This window comes from Rhopalosiphum maidis, chromosome 1 (assembly GCF_003676215.2).
Source record: "Rhopalosiphum maidis isolate BTI-1 chromosome 1, ASM367621v3, whole genome shotgun sequence".
Classification (NCBI taxonomy): Eukaryota; Metazoa; Arthropoda; class Insecta; order Hemiptera; family Aphididae; genus Rhopalosiphum; species Rhopalosiphum maidis.
The window spans coordinates 40098631-40119765 of NC_040877.1; the positions used below are offsets into that span (position 1 = coordinate 40098631).

The 21135-nt window shown below is 24.1% G+C and overlaps 1 protein-coding gene across 1 annotated transcript; it reads left to right on the forward strand.

Moving 5' to 3' along the window:
- The first annotated feature begins 803 nt into the window (after positions 1-803).
- On the forward strand, positions 804-10813 carry LOC113560498 (odorant receptor coreceptor). The gene is made up of 9 exons (XM_026966401.1): positions 804-928; positions 2673-3039; positions 3861-4101; positions 4496-4706; positions 9140-9296; positions 9371-9470; positions 9832-9936; positions 10146-10301; positions 10431-10813. The coding sequence occupies exons 2-9, from the start codon at positions 2675-2677 to the stop codon at positions 10479-10481; spliced, it is 1386 nt and encodes a 461-aa protein (XP_026822202.1). The 5' UTR covers positions 804-928; positions 2673-2674; the 3' UTR covers positions 10482-10813.
- Positions 10814-21135: the final 10322 nt, after the last annotated feature.

Sequence of the window (21135 nt, forward strand, 5' to 3'; positions counted from 1 at the left end):
TAGGTATTTTCTATTTATACCACCCATAACTACAGTAAAATAAATTACTGTAATAGCAGTATAAAAAATAATAATATATAATATTATTTTGTTTACCGAAATAAACTTATCAGTTATTAGTAATATAGGCTGACAGTCGGTATTTCGCTTAGAATCGTATTTTGTATGCAATGATTTATTATTGATTTAAAATTTAACACATCCATCACAGTGACCTATTCAATGACGAGGAATACTCGGAATTCTATACTATTCAGTAGAAACAACCGCTTTTGCCAACTGTTTTAATATATATATTTAGTGACCCTCCGAAGAAAAAAAGGTTGGAGGAAATGGGCAAAGGTATTGAAGTACTTTTTGTATTGCTCCAAATATGGTTTTTAAAAATAAAATTATAAACCAGTAGATACGTCATCGTAAAATCAATAGCTCAGAATTTAAAGTATTCTTAATAATTACTACAAGACTAATAAAATGTTAAGTTATAATTTTTATTATGTACATTATATATATTATTATTGTATACGATTATAACGTAGTATGTTAAATAAGTTATGAAGTTATTGATTTTCGTGACCAAATACTGTGTTTTATGAACTATAATTACCATAGTCATGGGTTTGCCAGCAGTCTAAAATATATACACGAACGTTACATATAAGGGAAAAGTCACTAAGAAATCTACTAAATATTTAAAATGGTATCATCCCCTTACTAGGTAGGTCATGGCAATAAGTCCACCCATTCCATGACCTCATACAGGCTACTCATATTATGCCATTTTTACTTTAGTATTATTGTGGCTCTTCTAGAATCTGGAATCAAGACTTAACTAATTACGTTGGTACATGGAGAAAGTCTTAAGTCAAAACTCAAGAACTTCAATACACGGATATACGTTGTTGATTATATTGGAATAAAAGGAAAGGTACGAGTGCATAATTTCTATACACTGGTTTCTATTCCCAATAACATTAATAGTTTTTTATTTTTAACTTTATAAGTGTGTTGTACACTATATAGTTTTAAAAATGATTCATGAGTGTTGTGCATCCGAAGAAAGTTTAAATCTTAAATATTGTATCATTTGACTTTTGAAACATATTATAATAATTATAATTAAAAAACATTTAATACAAAAATTAAGTTCATGAAATTATACACTAGTGCAAAATTGAGTTTGTATGTGTTTTAATTTAAACATATACATTTTATATTACTTATTTGTTATTAAAATACTAAATAACATACGAATACATACATTCATACATATCATATGAATATTGTAAATTTTAAAACTATATTATATATAAACATTACATATTATACCTTTATAATATATACATTATAGGTATAAGCCAGGTATAAGCTATAAGATATATATTACATTATATAAATAAACATATAAAATATATTTGCAGAATGATAATTTTATTTTTCTTTCGCCTACACAGCTTAAGCGTACATTGAGTGGTTGGGTTATTGCATTGATGATTTATAAAATGTATGTAACACTTACAGGGTGATTTACAAAACACATTACCGATTCATGCTTATTCTTGTAATGAATTGTTTTACATACGTATATATGAATACATAATTTTAGTATTTGAAAAATAAATATATTTATTATGCACATATTAAAGCTATATAATTCAATATAATATCTGAAAATAAATACCATCTAATTAATTAATTACATATAGTTTGTACATAATATTTAGTTTTGATATAATACCTATTATATTCTAAATATTAAGGAATTTATAGATATTATATAGTTATTAACACTGTGGATTAATTGATTCAATTGATATAAAGTATAATTGTATTAATCTAGTTTTTTATTCTTATTATTATCAATTTGTATGCAAAACTATATTAGTATGTTATAAATCATTAAATAATATTTTTTACGCTTATATAATTATGAAAATTAATTATGGTAGTATAAGCTATTTAATTAATACAAATTGTCAGATTCATAAAATTGTATTTTAAAAATACCTACCTATATAATATGGTATAGACTACAGACTATAGAGTATAGTTAAAAGCAATACATTTATTTAGTTGCAATTAAAAATGTGCACACTGACTTATTAGGTAGCGAAATACAAGGGAATAAAACATAAAACATAGATGGGCAATAGAAAAATTATTTTATCTTTAAGCTTAGTTTTATAATTAATCTTTCTATAATTTTAAACGATTATAGTCTATAGGTAATTTGAGCGCTTGTTAAAACCTACTTGAATATATATTAATATTAAAAGATTATATATAGTGCTTGAGTATTATTACTAGCTCTAGGTAACAACCTATTTAAAAAAATTATTTAATGTTAATTTTTGTGATTACTTTATTGAACCTATGAAATGAAATGACAAACCATATATGTACTTGCTTTACTCGACATATAGTTCATCGATTATATATCTTAAATATAATAAATCTATATGTATAATATTATATCAGGGACGGATCCAGGGGGGGCTAGAGGTTCAGGCCCTCCCCAGACATATTAATTCTCTCTATTAAAATCTAAACTTATTTTTTCATATTGTCACTTTATGTATTAAAAATAATAATCAATAATTTATTAACATAATAATATACCTCGTATTGTTTAAAATTGAATTTAATTGGTAACAATTGCTTTGGGTTTTCAGCTATGGGTTACAAGAAAGACGGTCTTATAAAAGATCTATGGCCAAATATTCGATTAATACAAATGTCGGGTCTATTCATATCCGAGTACTATGATGATTATTCTGGATTGGCTGTGTTGTTCCGAAAGATTTACAGTTGGATCACCACAATAATAATTTATTCACAGTTCATATTTATCGTAATTTTCATGGTCACTAAATCCAATGATTCAGATCAACTGGCTGCTGGCGTGGTAACTACATTGTTTTTCACCCATTCGATGATCAAATTCATGTATTTCAGTACGGGTACCAAGTCGTTCTACAGAACTCTAAGTTGTTGGAACAATACTTCTCCTCATCCTTTATTTACAGAATCTCATTCAAGGTAAATTAAATTATAAGTTTTTTAATTGAGAGTAAATTAGTAACTCATAAAATGTGATATATAAAATATGAAAATTACTCGATTAATTTGAGATTTGAGAAGTGAGATATCTGATTACATCCAAGAGACATTTATTATAATTTGTATTGAATTATCAAATTTTGATAGTTATTTATTTTTCAAATAAGCGCCACATTTTTTTACTGTAAATTTTAAAATAGATAATTTAAAAAAATGTTGATGTTTATTATAAATAGATAAAAAAATATTCGAGTATTATACACTGATTAAAATTAAATTATTAAGGGTTATTATTTATTTATTATAATTATTATGCAAGACAAGTCATTTTAGATATGAAAAATTAGAAAATAAATATTAAAATAATTGATTATACTTAATACATATAGTTAAATAACTCAGAAACAATTCGTTTAAATTTTGATTTAAATGTGCTAAAATGTTCAAACAAATCATCTAATCAACAACAAATTTACTGTAAAAACAAAGGTTATTTAAAAAATTCTAATTAATGTAGTATAATATGGACTTGATAACCAAATTTGAGTCCAAAATGAATAAAAAATACTAATTAATATTTTAATACAATAATGATTACTTAAGTAATATTTTTTAATATTCTATATATAAAAAGTATTATAATTTATAAACGCATGGTAAAATATATAATTTTATGATTTATGCAATATTACAGTATGCTTTTATTAGAGTAAATATTATGAATAAAAACATTATAAAAATAATACAGTATGTAGATTGTGCTATTTACTATATGATATTTGTGGCATTTTATATTTCAGATTCCATGCAAAGTCGTTATCTCGAATGCGACAATTGTTGATTATTGTGTCAATAGTTACAATTTTCACAACAATCAGCTGGACAACTATTACTTTCTTTGGTGAAAGTGTATGGAAGGTTCCTAATCCTGAAACATTTAATCAAACAATGTATATTCCAGTACCCCGTTTGATGTTACATTCATGGTATCCTTGGGATGCGAGTCGTGGATTAGGTTATATTGTGGCTTTTGTATTGCAGGTATGCAAGAAAAATACTATTTATAAAGCATCCATGAAATATTCACGGAGATTGGTTGAAAAAAGAGGATATGAATGTTAATTAAAAGAATTGATTATTATTTTTTATTTAGATAATTTAATTTAATACCCAGTATTTCACTGACTTATGACTGATGTGTAATAAATAATAACTAATAAGGTGTCAATGAGCTAAAAGAGAAATGCAATACGTTTAAACCATAAAATATTAAAAGTTTTAGTTTAGTTAAATAAAGTAACCTTACAATGAGGTTAAATTTGATAACCCTTGTTGTTTTTTATTAGAAAATTTATTTTTAAATATCTTAAATTTTTCAATAATTTTTAAAATTAAATATCTTAAAGTAATTAAAAATTGTGAAATTTCCATTTAGTTTTATTGGATATTCATAACGCTCAGTCACTCAAACTTATTGGAACTTCTATTCTCATCATTTCTGGTGCATGCATGTGAACAACTTCAACATTTAAAAGAGATTTTGAATCCATTGATCGAATTAAGTGCTACTCTTGATTCAGCAGTTCATAATCCTGCCGAAATCTTTCGTGCGAATTCGGCTAAAAATCAACCAATTAATGGTGTCGGTAAGTTATTATTTATTAAATCGAATAGGTTGTATATTAATAATAATATTAGTTTATACTGATGATTATTTTGGAATACCTTATAAAAATAATGAATTCACTTAAAAAATCGACGAAACCGCTGTATATTTCCCATTAGGTGTCAAGTGTACTACGTTGTTGTATCGGTCATTGTAATATCATGAGTTAAATTTGAATTAAATAATAAATCATTGCATAAGAAAAGTGATTTTAAGCAAAAACGATGCCAGTCTAAACGATATTTTATTATATATTATATATTTATATTTTATATAAGTAATTAATTTTTTTTTTATTAGTAATACAATATGGTAGGTTAAAGTTTAAATAATTTTTTTTGTTAGTATATGAACTTGACATTTCTATAAAAAAAAAATAGTGTATTTGCATTTTTTGTAAAAATAACTTATGAGTGACCTTGTATTAAATTTTTAAGCTCTATCTAAAAAAATTGAAAATTGTGTTTAAATATATTAATAAAATTGTGCTGTAATGTTAATATTTTTATATTAATATAAGAAAAACTTTTGTGAGAACTTATATTAAATTTTAAAGCATTTTGGCTATAGATATTTAAAGATTTTTTATCAATTTTTTAAAAATTTAAAATGACTATAAGTAGCGTGAAATTACTAATTAGTAGATAGTCTGAATATTTTAAAAGTTTCTGCGGTTAATATTTTTTTAATAACTACATTTTGAGGAGATATAGCTATTTTACGTGCATAAATATACAATATGCCATCAACATTGTAATAAAGATAATATAATTATTTGTTGTGTAATTGAAAATAAGAATATTAATTACCTCCAAAATTGTTAAAAATAAATTTAATTTTCATATTCACCAAACTTGTTCAAAACCAGTCATAAAAATATAAGTTATATGTGATGAAAATGGAACAATTGACTTAAGTTTTATATATAATATAATTTTTTTTAAGAACATTTTATAATTATTAAAATAACAAAGTACTAAAGATTATATTTATCCAATCAATATTTAAATAAATGAGAAATATTTACTAAATAAAAAATAATTGTAACCAAGAGTACCTATGTATAGTTATGCATTTCGTAAAACTATATCATTTTAGGTACAAAGAAAATTTTAATGACTAAATAAAATATTTATTTGTCTCGGTTAGTAGATTAATATGGTATTGACTTTTTATAAAAGTAGGTACTTATATTCGTAGTTGACATATAGCATAAAGAACTATAACTTAATTATTATTATTCATACCTTTTAATGGTTCTTGAGTTTTATAAAATACTTATAAAATTATAATTAAATTATTTTTAAAGATTAATGTTTACATTTAAATAATGTGAATAATGATCAATCATACTTACTTATGTATATATGTGTACGAATAAAATAAATAAAAATGAAATATGCTCATGCATATAATAAATAAATTGTAATTAATTTAACTTCTTACATCATTATACATTAAAATGATAAATGTTAATATACTTATTAGTAATAATTATAGGTATTGGTTATAAATACACAAATGGTGTTTATAATCAATATTGTAGGTAATATATTCGCAGTATTTAAGCGTTTAAAATCTATAAATACTATGCAATTTTTCTTAAAACAGTCAAAAGTTTTATTATTCAAACAAAAAAAAATATATATTTTATATATATTGGAAAGGCGAAATGTGTAAATAAAAGTATCGTTTACTTGATCTACGGTAAATATAATGAACTAAAATATAATTAGTAATTACATTTAGATTCTTTGCTGAATGATTTACAAAATAAACAGGAAAACCTAAAAAAAACAGCTGAAAAACAACAGTGTTTACGCAAACCTAGTTTTTGAAAAAATTATTTATGGTTTTTGTTGTAATTCACAAAGTAGAAACTGCCGAAACTACAAGTTATAAATTTATTTCATCTATCATTTATAATATTTATATCATAACATAGAGATTAAAATAATGGAATCAATAATACTTTTGTTAGGTAATAAGTATTATGAGTACTTATAATTGTTAGTACAATATTTAAATCCATAGAAAATGTTCATGACTACAGGCACTTAAATAGGGGCTTTTTTAGGGGGGGGGGGCGATCGCTCCTACCAGCCAACTCCTAAATTGTGCCTGCATGACTACAATGCTTGTGTTTTATATTTTTAAAAATACACAAATACGCTTTATATTAGATTTGAAAAATGTTTATGATATGCTCTTAAAATAAAAAATAATATTATAGTTATTTAATGGTTTTTAAATTTTAAATATTATTGAATTTAAAGTTTCAGTTTTTCTTTTAGCATAGTTTTTTTGAAAACAAAATAATTATAATGTCCCTATTTGTTTTTATAACTATATTCTTTATAATTTATATTGTGAAATAAATATGTATCTTATTTAAAAGTTAAATCTTTTACGTTGATTATGCAGAAATATGCAAGTGCTATAAAATTGTTCAATTTTTTATAAATTGTATTTGAAACATTAAAAAAGAAATGTTTTTTTTTAAATTTAAAATCTGATATTTTTAAATTACTTTGATGATTGTATGTTTTTTGTGGAACGATTTTTTGGGAAAATGGTCATTTCCATTATAGTTATTTTTAGAGAAACTTTACTTTTTAAGATATTTCAATGTGTTTAAATTTTATTTTATTTTAAGTTAAATCAACATGAAAAAAAATTAATAATTATACTGAGTGATTCTTTTATCATTAAACACTCATTATTTCAAAAAGTATTGACTTTTTCAAAATTTTTAGTTTCATGATTTTCTAAAACTATACAATATTTTTTATTTTTTTCACCTCTATATTTAATAATAAAATTACTCTTGATTTTTAAATGGCAACTTATTTTTAAAATATCATAAAATAGTAGTGCATTTATTTTTTATATAAATGTTAACGTTAAAATTATTATTTTTCATTTACCCGTTAGTAAATTGGATATGGTCGAATTGCATTTGGGCTCAAAAAAGTATTTCAATAAAATTCTCATGCATTTGAAGGGGTAAATCATTTTCCGAGGTAAACTAAGTGGTTCTTCATGGTTATGTATTAACTCACACCGAAAAATAACTGTAGAACATTCATCTAGATATAGTTTTGAAAAACAACCACGATGATCGGATGGGTACCTACAACGCCATTTACACCATTATTTACATGTTTTTCTTTGTAAAATGTATAACTTTGGTACACAATTAAGTCACGGGCCTCATTTGCTTTTAATAATTTTGAAATTTTCATATTTACTTAGCGACGTAAAAATGTGTAATTATTGTAGTTTACATAAGTCTAAATAAGTACATGGTATAAAATATAAGTATTAAATTTATATTTTTATTGATAACTATTTATTATCCAGTTAGGTTAGATTATTTTGTCGATTTTTGGCGACAATATAATTATCTGCGTTATCTAAATGACATCAATATACTAATATATTATAATGCTATTAAATAGGTAGCCCGTAGCGTTTGTATACATAAGATTCGTAATATTTTCAACGGGTTTTTACTATACACGTTCGACTCGTAACAAGTTTCCATGTTTTTTCCATTTTAACTCTTTTTTTGAACGAGTGCAGTTCAACAACTACCTGATTTTTACCTTTTTTCTAACCCAAGTGCAATTCAACCATTTCTTTGTAGGTGATAAGTGCAATTCGATTATCCCGAGTGAGTTATAGCTGCTCAAAGTTGGGTGGTTTAAGGTTTTTAGGTGTTCATTCAACAGGTTATTACCACTGTGAGACGTTGGTAACTACAGGTACTAAGTTTATCACTGCATAACGAGTTTATTACATATGATAATATAAAACGAGAAGTATTATAAAAATCGAAAACCACTCACTTTGAAAAGCTATATTTCGCTATAAAATTAACGAATAATAATAATTTTAACATTAAAATTCATAAGAAAAATAGCCCTATTAATTTAATAAATTAGGTTGCCATTTGAAAATCAAAAGTTGATAGTGGTTTCACTATTAAATAAAAGGGTGAAAAAAATAAAATTTCATACGGTTTGAGAAAAGCATGACACATAATATTTTGAAAAAAAAAAAATGAAAAAAGTCAATACTTGGCGAATAAGGCCAAGTATCGAGTGTTTAATGATAAAAGAATCACTCTCTATAGTTTTTTAAAAACTAAGTCAGTGGTTCTCAAACTGTGCTCCAAGGAGCCCTAGGGCTCCGCGAGATTAGTCTAGGGGCGCCATGGTTATCTAGGCATATCTGTATTTATTAAATTAAAATTATTATTATATTTCTCAGTTATTGTTGTTTCAAATAGACATTTCTGATTTTTGGGGCTACGTAATTTTTTTTAGACACATAAGGGCTCCGCGAATAAAATAGTTTGAGAATCACTGAACTAAGTAAATTAAAGAAAAATTAAAAAATTAAAAATAGATTACAATGGGTCTTACGTGAATGAGATAACTGAGTATGGAACAAAAGGAGAAACTGAACCAAATAGAAAAGGACCAAATAACTTAACTAGCAATCAAGAAGTACTTGTTCGATCAGCAATTAAATACTGGGTAGAGCGACACAAACATGTTGTCAAGTATGAAAATTTATTTAGGGATGTTTGTTGAAGGCGTTAAACAATTAAATATATTAATTAATTTGTATTTATAGATACGTGAGTTTAATTACTGAGTGCTATGGTTCGGCCCTTCTGTTTCATATGTTAGTGAGCACCGTCATCCTCACTATTCTCGCATATCAAGCAACTAAGGTTTGTCCAAATTTCTCATAAAACTACCTTGATAGATATTCATATAATATAGTTTGAACTATTTGATCAAATATTAGTGTATTCATTTTTCTAAACCGAATTATCTTGAATTTCTGTAGTCTGTAAGTATTTATTACAATTACAAATATTTTTGTTTATCTATTGTAATGATGCTATCACTTTTCATTATAATACCTTTAATACTTTTTTGAAATTACTTGAAAATTTAAATACAAATCAACAAAATCTCAATGTCGATAATATAAGATGTATTTATATGTGATACATTAGTAATTGATTATAAAAAATAATTTTCCAATTTGTTTTTATAAAAATATCACATTTGTTAAATTTTTAACAGATCAACGGAGTTAATGTGTTTGCGTTTTCTACCATCGGATATTTGTTGTATTCGTTCGCACAAATATTTATGTTTTGTATACATGGAAATGAACTTATTGAAGAAGTAAGTATGAGCTTAAGATAAGATTGCTATTTTTCTTAGTTATCAGACACATTTTTAATACATAGAAAAAAGTGGGAGAATTTAGAATTTCAAAATCGTGTAATAATCATGTATCTATTAGTACGTATATCGGCTATTATACTTTGTATATATATTATCTACACATATTAATAACATTTAGATTTTGTATACATTCTAATTATTTTTAGAGTTCATCTGTAATGGAAGCGGCTTACGGTTGCCAGTGGTACGATGGATCTGAAGAAGCTAAAACATTCGTACAAATAGTGTGCCAACAGTGTCAAAAGCCTTTGATTGTGTCTGGGGCGAAATTTTTCAATGTTTCATTGGATTTATTTGCATCAGTAAGACAACTTTATTTTTTACTTCACGAGTTTATGGTTTTTATATATTGACATATTTTTTTTACTTTGTGAATTAAAATAATATAATAATTTATTAACTTTAATTTATTAAAATTATTTGCTTTCCAGGTTTTAGGTGCTGTAGTAACATACTTTATGGTTTTGGTGCAGCTTAAATAAAACTGTTCAATAAAAAAAAATACTGTTATACAGGAAGATTCATCGAGCACGCTCAGTGGCACTGCTCACCTACTATTTATAATTTATAATAATGTATTTTTTTCAAATTTTGATTTTTGGAATATTTAGTATACATTTATGACTTTATTTTCAAATATTTTGATGTTTATACCTATCCTGTGGTGATGAAATATTTTCAAACGAGAACCAACTTTTATATTGTTAATCTTTAATTAAAGATTTTTTGAGAAAGTTGGAGTACTTAAATTAATTTTTGGACATATAGTTTTAGAACTATTAAACTTAATGTATTGAAGATAATCGTGCTTAATAATGGCTTTTCGTAAAATATTTATAATACTTAGCTTAGTATTTATTATATATTTTATAAGACATTTTTACAGACTAACAACTTTATAGATTAATATTAATAAATTACTATAACTTAAATAATCATAGCTCATATCCTATTTTAAACCTTTTATCATAGACGATCATCCTTATATTATCATTAAAGTTTAATAATAATCCAGAAACTGATTTGAAAAAAATATCCTTAAAAATGCATAGCATAAAATTATGTTCTTTATTTGAAAACAAAAGTTTGCATCGCTACAGGGTACTCTTCTAATTGTATTAAATATAAGTATTTAAAAATATAGTCTTCAAGTATATTTAAAATATCCAATTGTCATTATTTGTATAAATATATTATTTTAAGAAAATATGGGAATGAGTAGGCTTGGTGAATCACCCATCACTCTGTATAGTTGTTAGTTATATTTGTACTTGTATTATTATTACAAGTATAAAACTTGTCTTTATAATGTTACCAATTTATTATAGAAATAAATTTACTATTTTATTTTATTAGTGTCTACCTATTATAATTTTAAGTAGTAAATTATATTATATAAATGAATGCCATAACTCATAACATCCAAATTTTGAAGAAATGTAATTTATATAGACTTAAGTATATAATCAAATACTCATAAAAATGGTAGTAGATTGTATAATAATTAAATGTATTATTATTCTGAAGTTATCATAAGTATTTGTTATATAACTTTAAAAATCGAGAATATACTTAAACGTTGTTAACAACTAACGTATTTATTGATGTTTCGATATATTTTGTTATAATATTATAATCATATATATCAAACATTTTTTAAATTATTTAGTTTCTATATAGGTACTGATAAATGATATTTTTAAGTGTTGGTCAATAATAACAATTATCAAATTAACTTATGTTTTATAAAGCTGTTAGTAATTATTTTTAAAATAATTCAACAAACTGTTGAAACAAAGTTATAATTAGCGTTATAAATCTATAAGTGCAAAATTCGATTAATAAAATGATTATTCTATAGTATCTCTGATTTTCTTATTAGATAATTATTTAAAATTTAATCCTTGACCGACAATAAGTATTTCATTTTAGAACTAAACTTAAATTTCAATTTTATTAATTTTTTTTTTTAATTGTAACTTCATAAATGCATTCCATATTGTTTGGGTGTTTATATATTTTTAATAAACAATTAAATAGCATAAAAATAGAAAGGGTAAATCACCTTGTAACTATATTTTTATTTATTAAATAATATATTATACCATACAGTATATGATTATTTTTTTTTAATTTAATGAATTATAATTGTGTTGTTCCGTCAAGGAAGTCTGGTTCATCTGGATATTATTATGTAGTTACGATTTTTAAATACATAAAGGTAGGAAAGTTTAGAATGTTACGTTGGTAGTAATAAAAAACATTACGGTATGAACAGTATGTCAATATATAAAACTATAACTATTCATTAAATTGATCTAATATTTAAAAATGTATTCAAAATTAATGTTAAACGATTTAAAAACGAATCATATTTTTTTCGAATTATTATTTACATAATGTACTAAGCTATGCTTGCCGTCTTTTTATCCTTCTATTAAACAAAGTACAGTTTTTTCATTGTGATAAATCACGTATTTGGTTACTTTTTATAATTTATTCATTATTTATTAATATAATGTCGACATTGCTATTGTTATCGTACATTGTTTTTTATGATATTATTATATTAAAGGGATTTGTTTACCTTCAAATATCAAATAAATATCAAACGATGTTCTTTCACAAAGTTGATTTATGAATATTTTATGATGTTGGATCACATTACATCTTAAGTACGCTGAAAAAGCGAGCACATTACATAGTAGATTTGTTAACGATATCTCAAAAAAGTCTTAATTTTCATTCGTCAGATTTTGCTCGCATCAGCTGCGCGGCTTGACCTACATCTATGTTTCATAAGGTACTAAGGTAGGTCTAGTTACTACTGTAATAGCTCTCATTAATATTTTTTTCTTAAATACTGTTGTATGACAAATAACCTGATAACCCGATAGAAAATGATATATTTTAGCAGAAGTCATTGTTATTAGCTACCTAAGTTCAAACAGTTTAATGAGACGAGATTTCCAACCAGAATAAATAAAACATAATCTTTATTTTATTTATAGTTTTGTGAAGTATAAAAATATACTTAAAGTAAACTGTAAATTAGGTTAAATGATAATGTTTGCTTAAATTAAAACTATAATGTATTGGATATCACATTTATAATAGGACTGAAATGTAATAGTTAACAATATTATAGTTTGTCTCGTTCTAGGTTTGGAAGTATAACAAGTTAAAGTAAAACATGATATGACCATAAAGAATAGTAAAGGTTGATAAATCGTAAATTAATTATACAATTATAATAATAACGCCAACGCATGATGAATTAATATATTATTATATATAATGGTTGTCAAGTTATTTTTAAAAGTCATGAACTGAACGATTACTGAAAGTAATAACAAAAATAATAAACAGGTTGAATTCTACGGCCCTTGTATTATACATAATGTGACTTGTACTGTGTGGCCTCTAAATCACCTTTACTAACTCTTCCAATGATCTAATTGCGTTAAATTTGAATACATGGACATAATACGACCTCCGATAATATGAGTATCGTTTGCTATAATATATGTTGTATATTGTATAATATATGTTATAAATACAAGTCTAAATAAAAAGAAGAGAGGGCTTGGTGAAATGGAAAATAATAAAAAAAAAGTAAGTTTATTGACATATTATTATATTTTAATAAAATGTTTATTTTTTATGGATTGGTATTAAGTTGTACAATATTCATCATTTATATAATACGATACATGTGTAATGTATTAATGAACAGACTATAATATTCTTGTAGACGTAAATGCATCCATCCACAACATTGGTTGTTCTTAATAAATCTAAGTTTGACTTTATAGTAAAATATATACATTAAAGACAATAATATTGTACCATGGTCTCCAAACACTATTTTTCTTGTCTTTTTAATTCGGTAGGAGTCTAATCAATTATTATTCATAGAGGAGCATTTAGATTTAAATAATATGATACGAATAAAATATGATATTACTTTTTTTTTAGGAAAACATTTTCTTTCTGGTTTTTACCAAAAAGCAATGTGTTTATTTGAATTTATTTCTAAAAGCAAACGCATAAGTATATAATAATATAATAATAATAATTGAACTGTAGAATCTCACTAAAAGATATTCAAGCTATAATTTTTACACTATCTCTGCACCATAGATACATTTATATTTAGAACTTACTGTGAATAGAGCTGGCGTTAAGTAATATTTTTGTGAGTGATTATAGTGAATTGACAACTTAATGTAAAAGCCAACTAAATAAAATATTGATAGCTTTTTCTGATATTTAACAAAGTTCTCATCTAAATATTATTGAAGAATGGATAAAGATTAAAAGCTAATAAACACAATTACAATATTATACCGCACTGTTCATAAATTAAATATATAGAACATAGGTAACGTTATGTCTATTATACGAGTATATTGTATATACGAAAAATAAATTAATAATAATAATCGTTTATTGTTTTTACATACGTTTAATAGTGATAGAAATTATTCTCTCATATCAGTTTATTAGTTATTTAAAACTTATTATGTTAATTAGCGTTTGTATATATAATTAAATCTATAATTTTAGTAAAAGCAATAATTGAATTTAAGTTTTTTATCATATTAATTTCACGACAAAGAAAACAATAGTCCTCTTTTGTAGTATAAATATGTACCTATATTGATTTATTTCGTTGCCAATGAAAAAAAAATACATTGAAAGAATATTATACACTGTGAATATGTAGCTCTGTTGAGTAAATTTTGGAGTATAAAATTGCAAGTTAGAATAATATATTTTGAAAGTTTAATACAACATGAAGTAGGTTACTTACTTAATTATCTATTTATAGTATTCCATGTTTTTCCGTGATGTTAATATAAATTCAAATGAAATTAAGAATTAGTTTAGACATTCGAATACAATATAACTCTATTCGCAAATGATATATCACCACACCTATACCGGGTCTATCACACGTGGTCTATATATTATATTGGCATAGCATAAAGCTCAACTCGGATTAATCGCATGATTAAACAAAAATAATACCTTTTGTAATTCACAAATAGTGAACAGTAATGGATTTAATGAAAAATAATAATAACTTTATCGTTGATTTTGTAGGGCTCAGAAAAATGTAAGTGTTTGAATTATATGTTGATTTTTGTTCTACAGAGTGATCAAAATGCAAAAATTAAAAATTCTTAACATGAAATACAATCTAAGTTGCTAAGTATATATAGTTTATCATCAACGATTGAAAACAATATAATAAACTAATTTAGTTAGTAATACATTTATTAAATAAAATAGTTATAAAGAATTAAAAAAAAAAAATTTAAAATTCTTAATTTGTAACCAAAAATAAAAGTAGTATTATTGGTAAATTTTCTATAATGAATCATGGTATAGCATCTATACTCTTGTTTAAAGGTTTTAAAATATTAATTTATTATTTAAAACAAAAAAGTTAAATGACATTTTGTCCAGTGTTTTGGAAAAAATGTATAAAACGTATAAATAAAATATATTTTGCTCAACTTTGTGTCACTGACCTTCATAATAATTTAATAAGTGTTGTTGTTCAGTACAAAAAAAAAATAGCTTTGAATATTAAATAATAACCTAATTAACCTATTGAATTGAGTTTAGTCAATAAAACGCTATCTTGTACGAGAATACCTACTAACTTATAAAATTTGTTTATACATATTTTCATTATGAAATGGATATTAATTATAAATATATTAAATAGATACAAAAAAAAAAAACTGATTGGATAAGTAAATTTTAAATTAAATGAAATTAGTGTTTAATGCTATTAAAATTCGGAAGGATAATTTATTTTAAAAGTATAATTTATGTAGTGTATACATTCAATATACCTTTATACTTCATATATCATATTATATATTTTGTAATAAACTTACATTATTGAAATACTATTACATTATTATAAATGTATACATACCTACACAATTATATAAGATTATATCTAAAATGATTGATTATAAATTTATAATTTATAATGATATCATATACCAATTATATAGATTTAGTTTTGCTACATAATATCATATTTATGTAATATTAAAACTGCCATATTAGTTATTTCCATAAAATCTAGCACTTTTAATTATACACGTAATATTTAATTTGTAAAAAATATATTTATTTAATTGAATATTTAAAAAAACTGAGGAAGTCACTTTTTGCTGTTATTGCTCAATGAGTATCCGAAAAAACGAATCTAAGCGAATACGATCAATCATTTAATCTAAGTTACTTAAATAATAATAATCATTACTAGTCGTAAAAATAGCTGGTTAATCTAAGATATATATATATATATATATATATATATTATAGGGATTTAAAATTTTAGAGGTAATAAATTTAGTACTGACTTTTTTAAGTGTAAGATAATGTAAAATAAAGACCTGTTGAATACTTTTTTTTAAACTTGGGGAGCAAAATACCTGAATTCTCATTTCTCCTCTACAGTCTACGTCTTCTCGCCTTGAAAGGGTTCTTGGATTTTATGTGAAAACATTATCCTATTATATTATTATGTATTTTTATTAAAAAAATATAGAATTCGTGTATGACCATAAGTTTAATATTATAAAATTATTATATTATCTGCATAGATAGTACCTACCTATATCATATTTATTATTTGTTGACACGAAAGGTTTTTTTATTATTTCAACTCTGTATTAATCTCGACATTTACAATACTGAATTTTAGTATAATATAGTAAGGTTATAACAACAATTTGAAAAATATAAATAATACACAGTGGTGAAATAAGGTGGGAGCATTTTTCAGTAATTTAGGCATAATGTCGATACACAAATCCTGAAGTAAAACCATGGGATTTTAATACTAATAAGGCCTTTAGAGATATTGTGGATTTTGCTAGTTTTTCAGCGAATTCATTACTAGCTATTCCTATTTTAATTAATTACTGAAAGAGTTATACTTTGTATGTATGATTAAATTTACACTTGCCTATGTAGGCGTGCAAAAAACTAGTAGGAGCATATATCTGGCACTAGGCTATCTGGCTATAGACTTATATAGTATTGTACTAGAATTGCTAAATATTATCAAAGAGTCATCAATCATTCTCTAACCAAAATGTTGTTTGTTTCTATACTTTCTATGCAAGTATAGAAAATTTGAAAATTACAATATGTTTTGTATATTATATTATGTTTCTTATAAAACGTATTATGTTGTCACTAAAATGTGATGTAATTATATCACTAAGGATTTTTGTAAACGTTATCGAGAAATAGATAGATTATAATATTATGTTTGTGTTTAGATTTAATTTTACAAAAAATTTATTGTGCTACTGTTGGATAAAATGTTGTAAACTTCAGTTTGATCCAGATACCTATTTTTCGAGTAATTGTGCTAGCGGTGTACGTATAGGTATTGGTCACTGGGTAGTCTACTCCGGAGAAACTTTATAGTTTACACATAGTAAATTAAATTTTGTAGTGAAAAAAAAAGGTTTAAATAGAAATTTAATAAGGTTGATAATAAATTAAAATGTGTATCATGTATTTGTGAGTTCTTGTACGCATACATTATTTCAGTCTTCGGAACCGCAACTTCATCGGTTTTTTTTTTTATAAAAAATAATAGTTCTCTGATAATATTTTGTGAAAATTATATTACTATAACTTAATTTTATATAATGATGGTTAGATGAATAGACTGAAAAGACTTTATTGTTATAAATAGTGTAATAGCTTTGAAAGCGTAAAATGTATGTTACGATTTTATAGTAGCTAGATATAAGTATAATTATTTTAGGTAATAATACCAACCAGTATGAGCATTTAGACAATATCATATATTTAAATATATTATAAAGTTATTAAAAAATTTTTGTATAATATTAAATATGTCACATACACACACACACACACACACACACATACACATATATATACACATTATATTCACTAAAATCATCGAAGCTTTTTGTTCAAAAAACCTATATTACAATTTATATAAGTAATAAATTCAACTGATAAATTGAAAAAATATAAATGTATAGTCTATGTACAATGCAAATAAAGACGAATATATAAACATTGCTTGGATTATTTTTTATTCTAAAGTATAGACAAGTCTTAAATTAAACCGTTTGATCCAAAATACTTTAGTTTTTATTTTAAAATATTATATAAGTTCAATATATTAAATTTCTTTAAAAAAACTATACAATTAAAGTATAAATAATATACTTACAAGGTTATAGGTAGTTAAAAAAAAAATTAAATACACCTCATGAATGGTAATTGCGTCTTGTTTTGGATTATTTATTATAATTCATGATGTAAAGTGTATTGATTTAATCATTATCAATATTGTTATAAAAGATATCGAAATAACCGAGTGAATTTATTTATCTGTATTAAAATCTCAATAATAAGATCGGAAATATGACATATGATGCACATATTACACATGTTTATAAGTGGAGTATGGTAACAACGACTGGCCGACTATTCATGTTAATAGTATTATTAAGTCACGATCAATGCATAATAATATTATGTAAAATACACATACATAATATACTGTTAAATATTTTTCTGTGACCCTCTCTATGAAACATTGCTGTTTTCAAAAACAAAAGGTAGTGAAAAGTATAAAATTTATAAAAGCGAAATACAAAGAATTTGGATGGACGATTAGTTAGTGATCATTTTGACACACTAGTCAAAATGATTTTCTCTAAAAATTAAATTTTTTAAGAACTACTACAATAAATATATAATGTATATACAATTTTTTACATGTTGAACGTGTATGCTTTATCACATCTACCTCATGGACCTATTTTCTCTGTCAATGAAAATAACACATTAACGCAAATATGCTTCCACACCAAAAAATATAAATGCACTCTCTTCGCTAGTAACCACTGGTATTTTGCAAACGTTATACTACGCGCTGCCGACTATGCTATTTATATTATACCTATCTATAATTTCTTGATTCTGGAAAAATACCAAATATAATTATTATATGTTTTGTATAAAACATTTATTCAAATGTATTTTAATTTCATTAAATACTTATTTTATTAATTTTATGTACTTCATTTATGTACAAAAAAAAAGTAGAAGAAATATACAATTTAGGGCTGAAAATGGTTGTGTCCATTGTGAATTAGAATGAACTCTTTATGGGTCCGGATGGTAATAACCACACTTCCATAGTCATTGTAGTCTTTTTACTCAAATACATCCAGTTATGGCGCAATACTTAAAGGAATCAATTGTAGATATTTATACTTGTGTATTTGTTTTAATGATTATAATATGGACACTGTGCTTTTAAAACACAACTATTATTGAATTAATGAATCTAGCGAATATAGTAGTCTACAACAATATATTATTAATTCCGGTTATATACGTATAATCTAGCTATAAATAAAAAAAAGTAGTATAAGAACATTTATAAATAAATAGTAAGCTTTGTGTAATCATTATTTTTTTGATATTTTAAATGCATTTTTTAAGGTTTTTATTGAGCATTCAAATCAATGCCTTAATACTATTGTTATAATACTTATTATAAAAAAATATAACTTTTTACATTAAATCATTTATGTAAAATACAAATGAAAAGCGTTATGCCAACAAAAAAAATGGTCTAGAAGAATAAAATTATCAGTTATATAATTTTTCAATAGGTACTTAAATATAAATTATCTATGGTAAACAAATAATACATTACCTATTTTAACAATTAATTATATAATATGGCAATAGGCTATTATATTAATAATTTTATTTTTTTCTGATATTTTGTCTTAACATTAACATGTTTTTATGGAATTTAATGATTTTTGATAACTCATAAGTGTGAGAATGTTCATATTTTAGACTAGTAATATTTTTGTTTATAATAATTATGTATTCAATTTTTTGTTTACTTATTTACTTGTTGTATTGTCTGTAGTAATTTCTATAAGAATAGGTATGAGTAATATAGATCCGGCAGTGCGTCATTGGAAATTTCATATTTACGACTTCATAGTTCATAATTTCATATTATAATTATGAGAACAATAATGAAAATTCATATTTATAAAATGTATATTAAAGTTTTGGGTAATATTTTGATGTTCTTTTATTCGCAAAATATTCAAGGACTTGCTATTATTTTTATGTGTAAATATTGAAGTCAATCATCATACTAGAAGGCCTAATAACATGTGCACCATTATCGAATGGTAATAAACTAAAGAACATAACATCAATAGTTTATTTTAACACAATAGCACGTAAGTGTGGTATTTTATGTTTATTCACCATGGTGTATATAATAACCGACTGCTACGACATGATAAAAAGAAATGATTGGATGAGATATGGTATCATTCGTAATAAAATCATTAACTGTATAATATATGTGTACATTTAATCATCCAGAAACAATATGTAAACATACTTATCTGGCAATATAATTAAAAACGTATGGTTATTGGTATACTCACGGATAACTATAAATACAGAAACCTTACCGCCACGAGCGTAAATAAAAAACAGTAATCGATTGGCAATGGAAAATATATATTATATTATAGGTACACTGTCATTTTTACGATTTCCGTATTGATAAATATTTCCAAAGATTGACCAAATGGTTAACTTCTATAAAAGTAAACTTATCATTTACTGCGTAAAAATTTACTAATTTCCCGTATGGAATAATAAAGTATTGTTTCTTAAATAGATGTGAGCTACGAAAAAACCTCTTTCTTCGAAAATTGATTATTTGACCACTTACATTAAATACCTTACCCGATACCTGTGAAAAAAAGACAATAGGTATGTATATTTTGAATTTCTCAAGGAAAGAAGAACTCGTTTTATTTGTCACGATGAATAAATATATTGTGTTTATTAAGATTTTAGATAATTAGTGTGGTTTTTGTTAGGGTTACCGGCAACAAATCGATGTATAGTTTATATTTTACTCGGTTGATACTGTTTGAGAACCTTATTTGGGTATGAAGCGTACATTATATAATATTATATAGTATAAACAGTATATAGTTATGTCGTAGGTCGTAACAATGGTCGAAAAAAAATAAGAACCAAACTCACGAG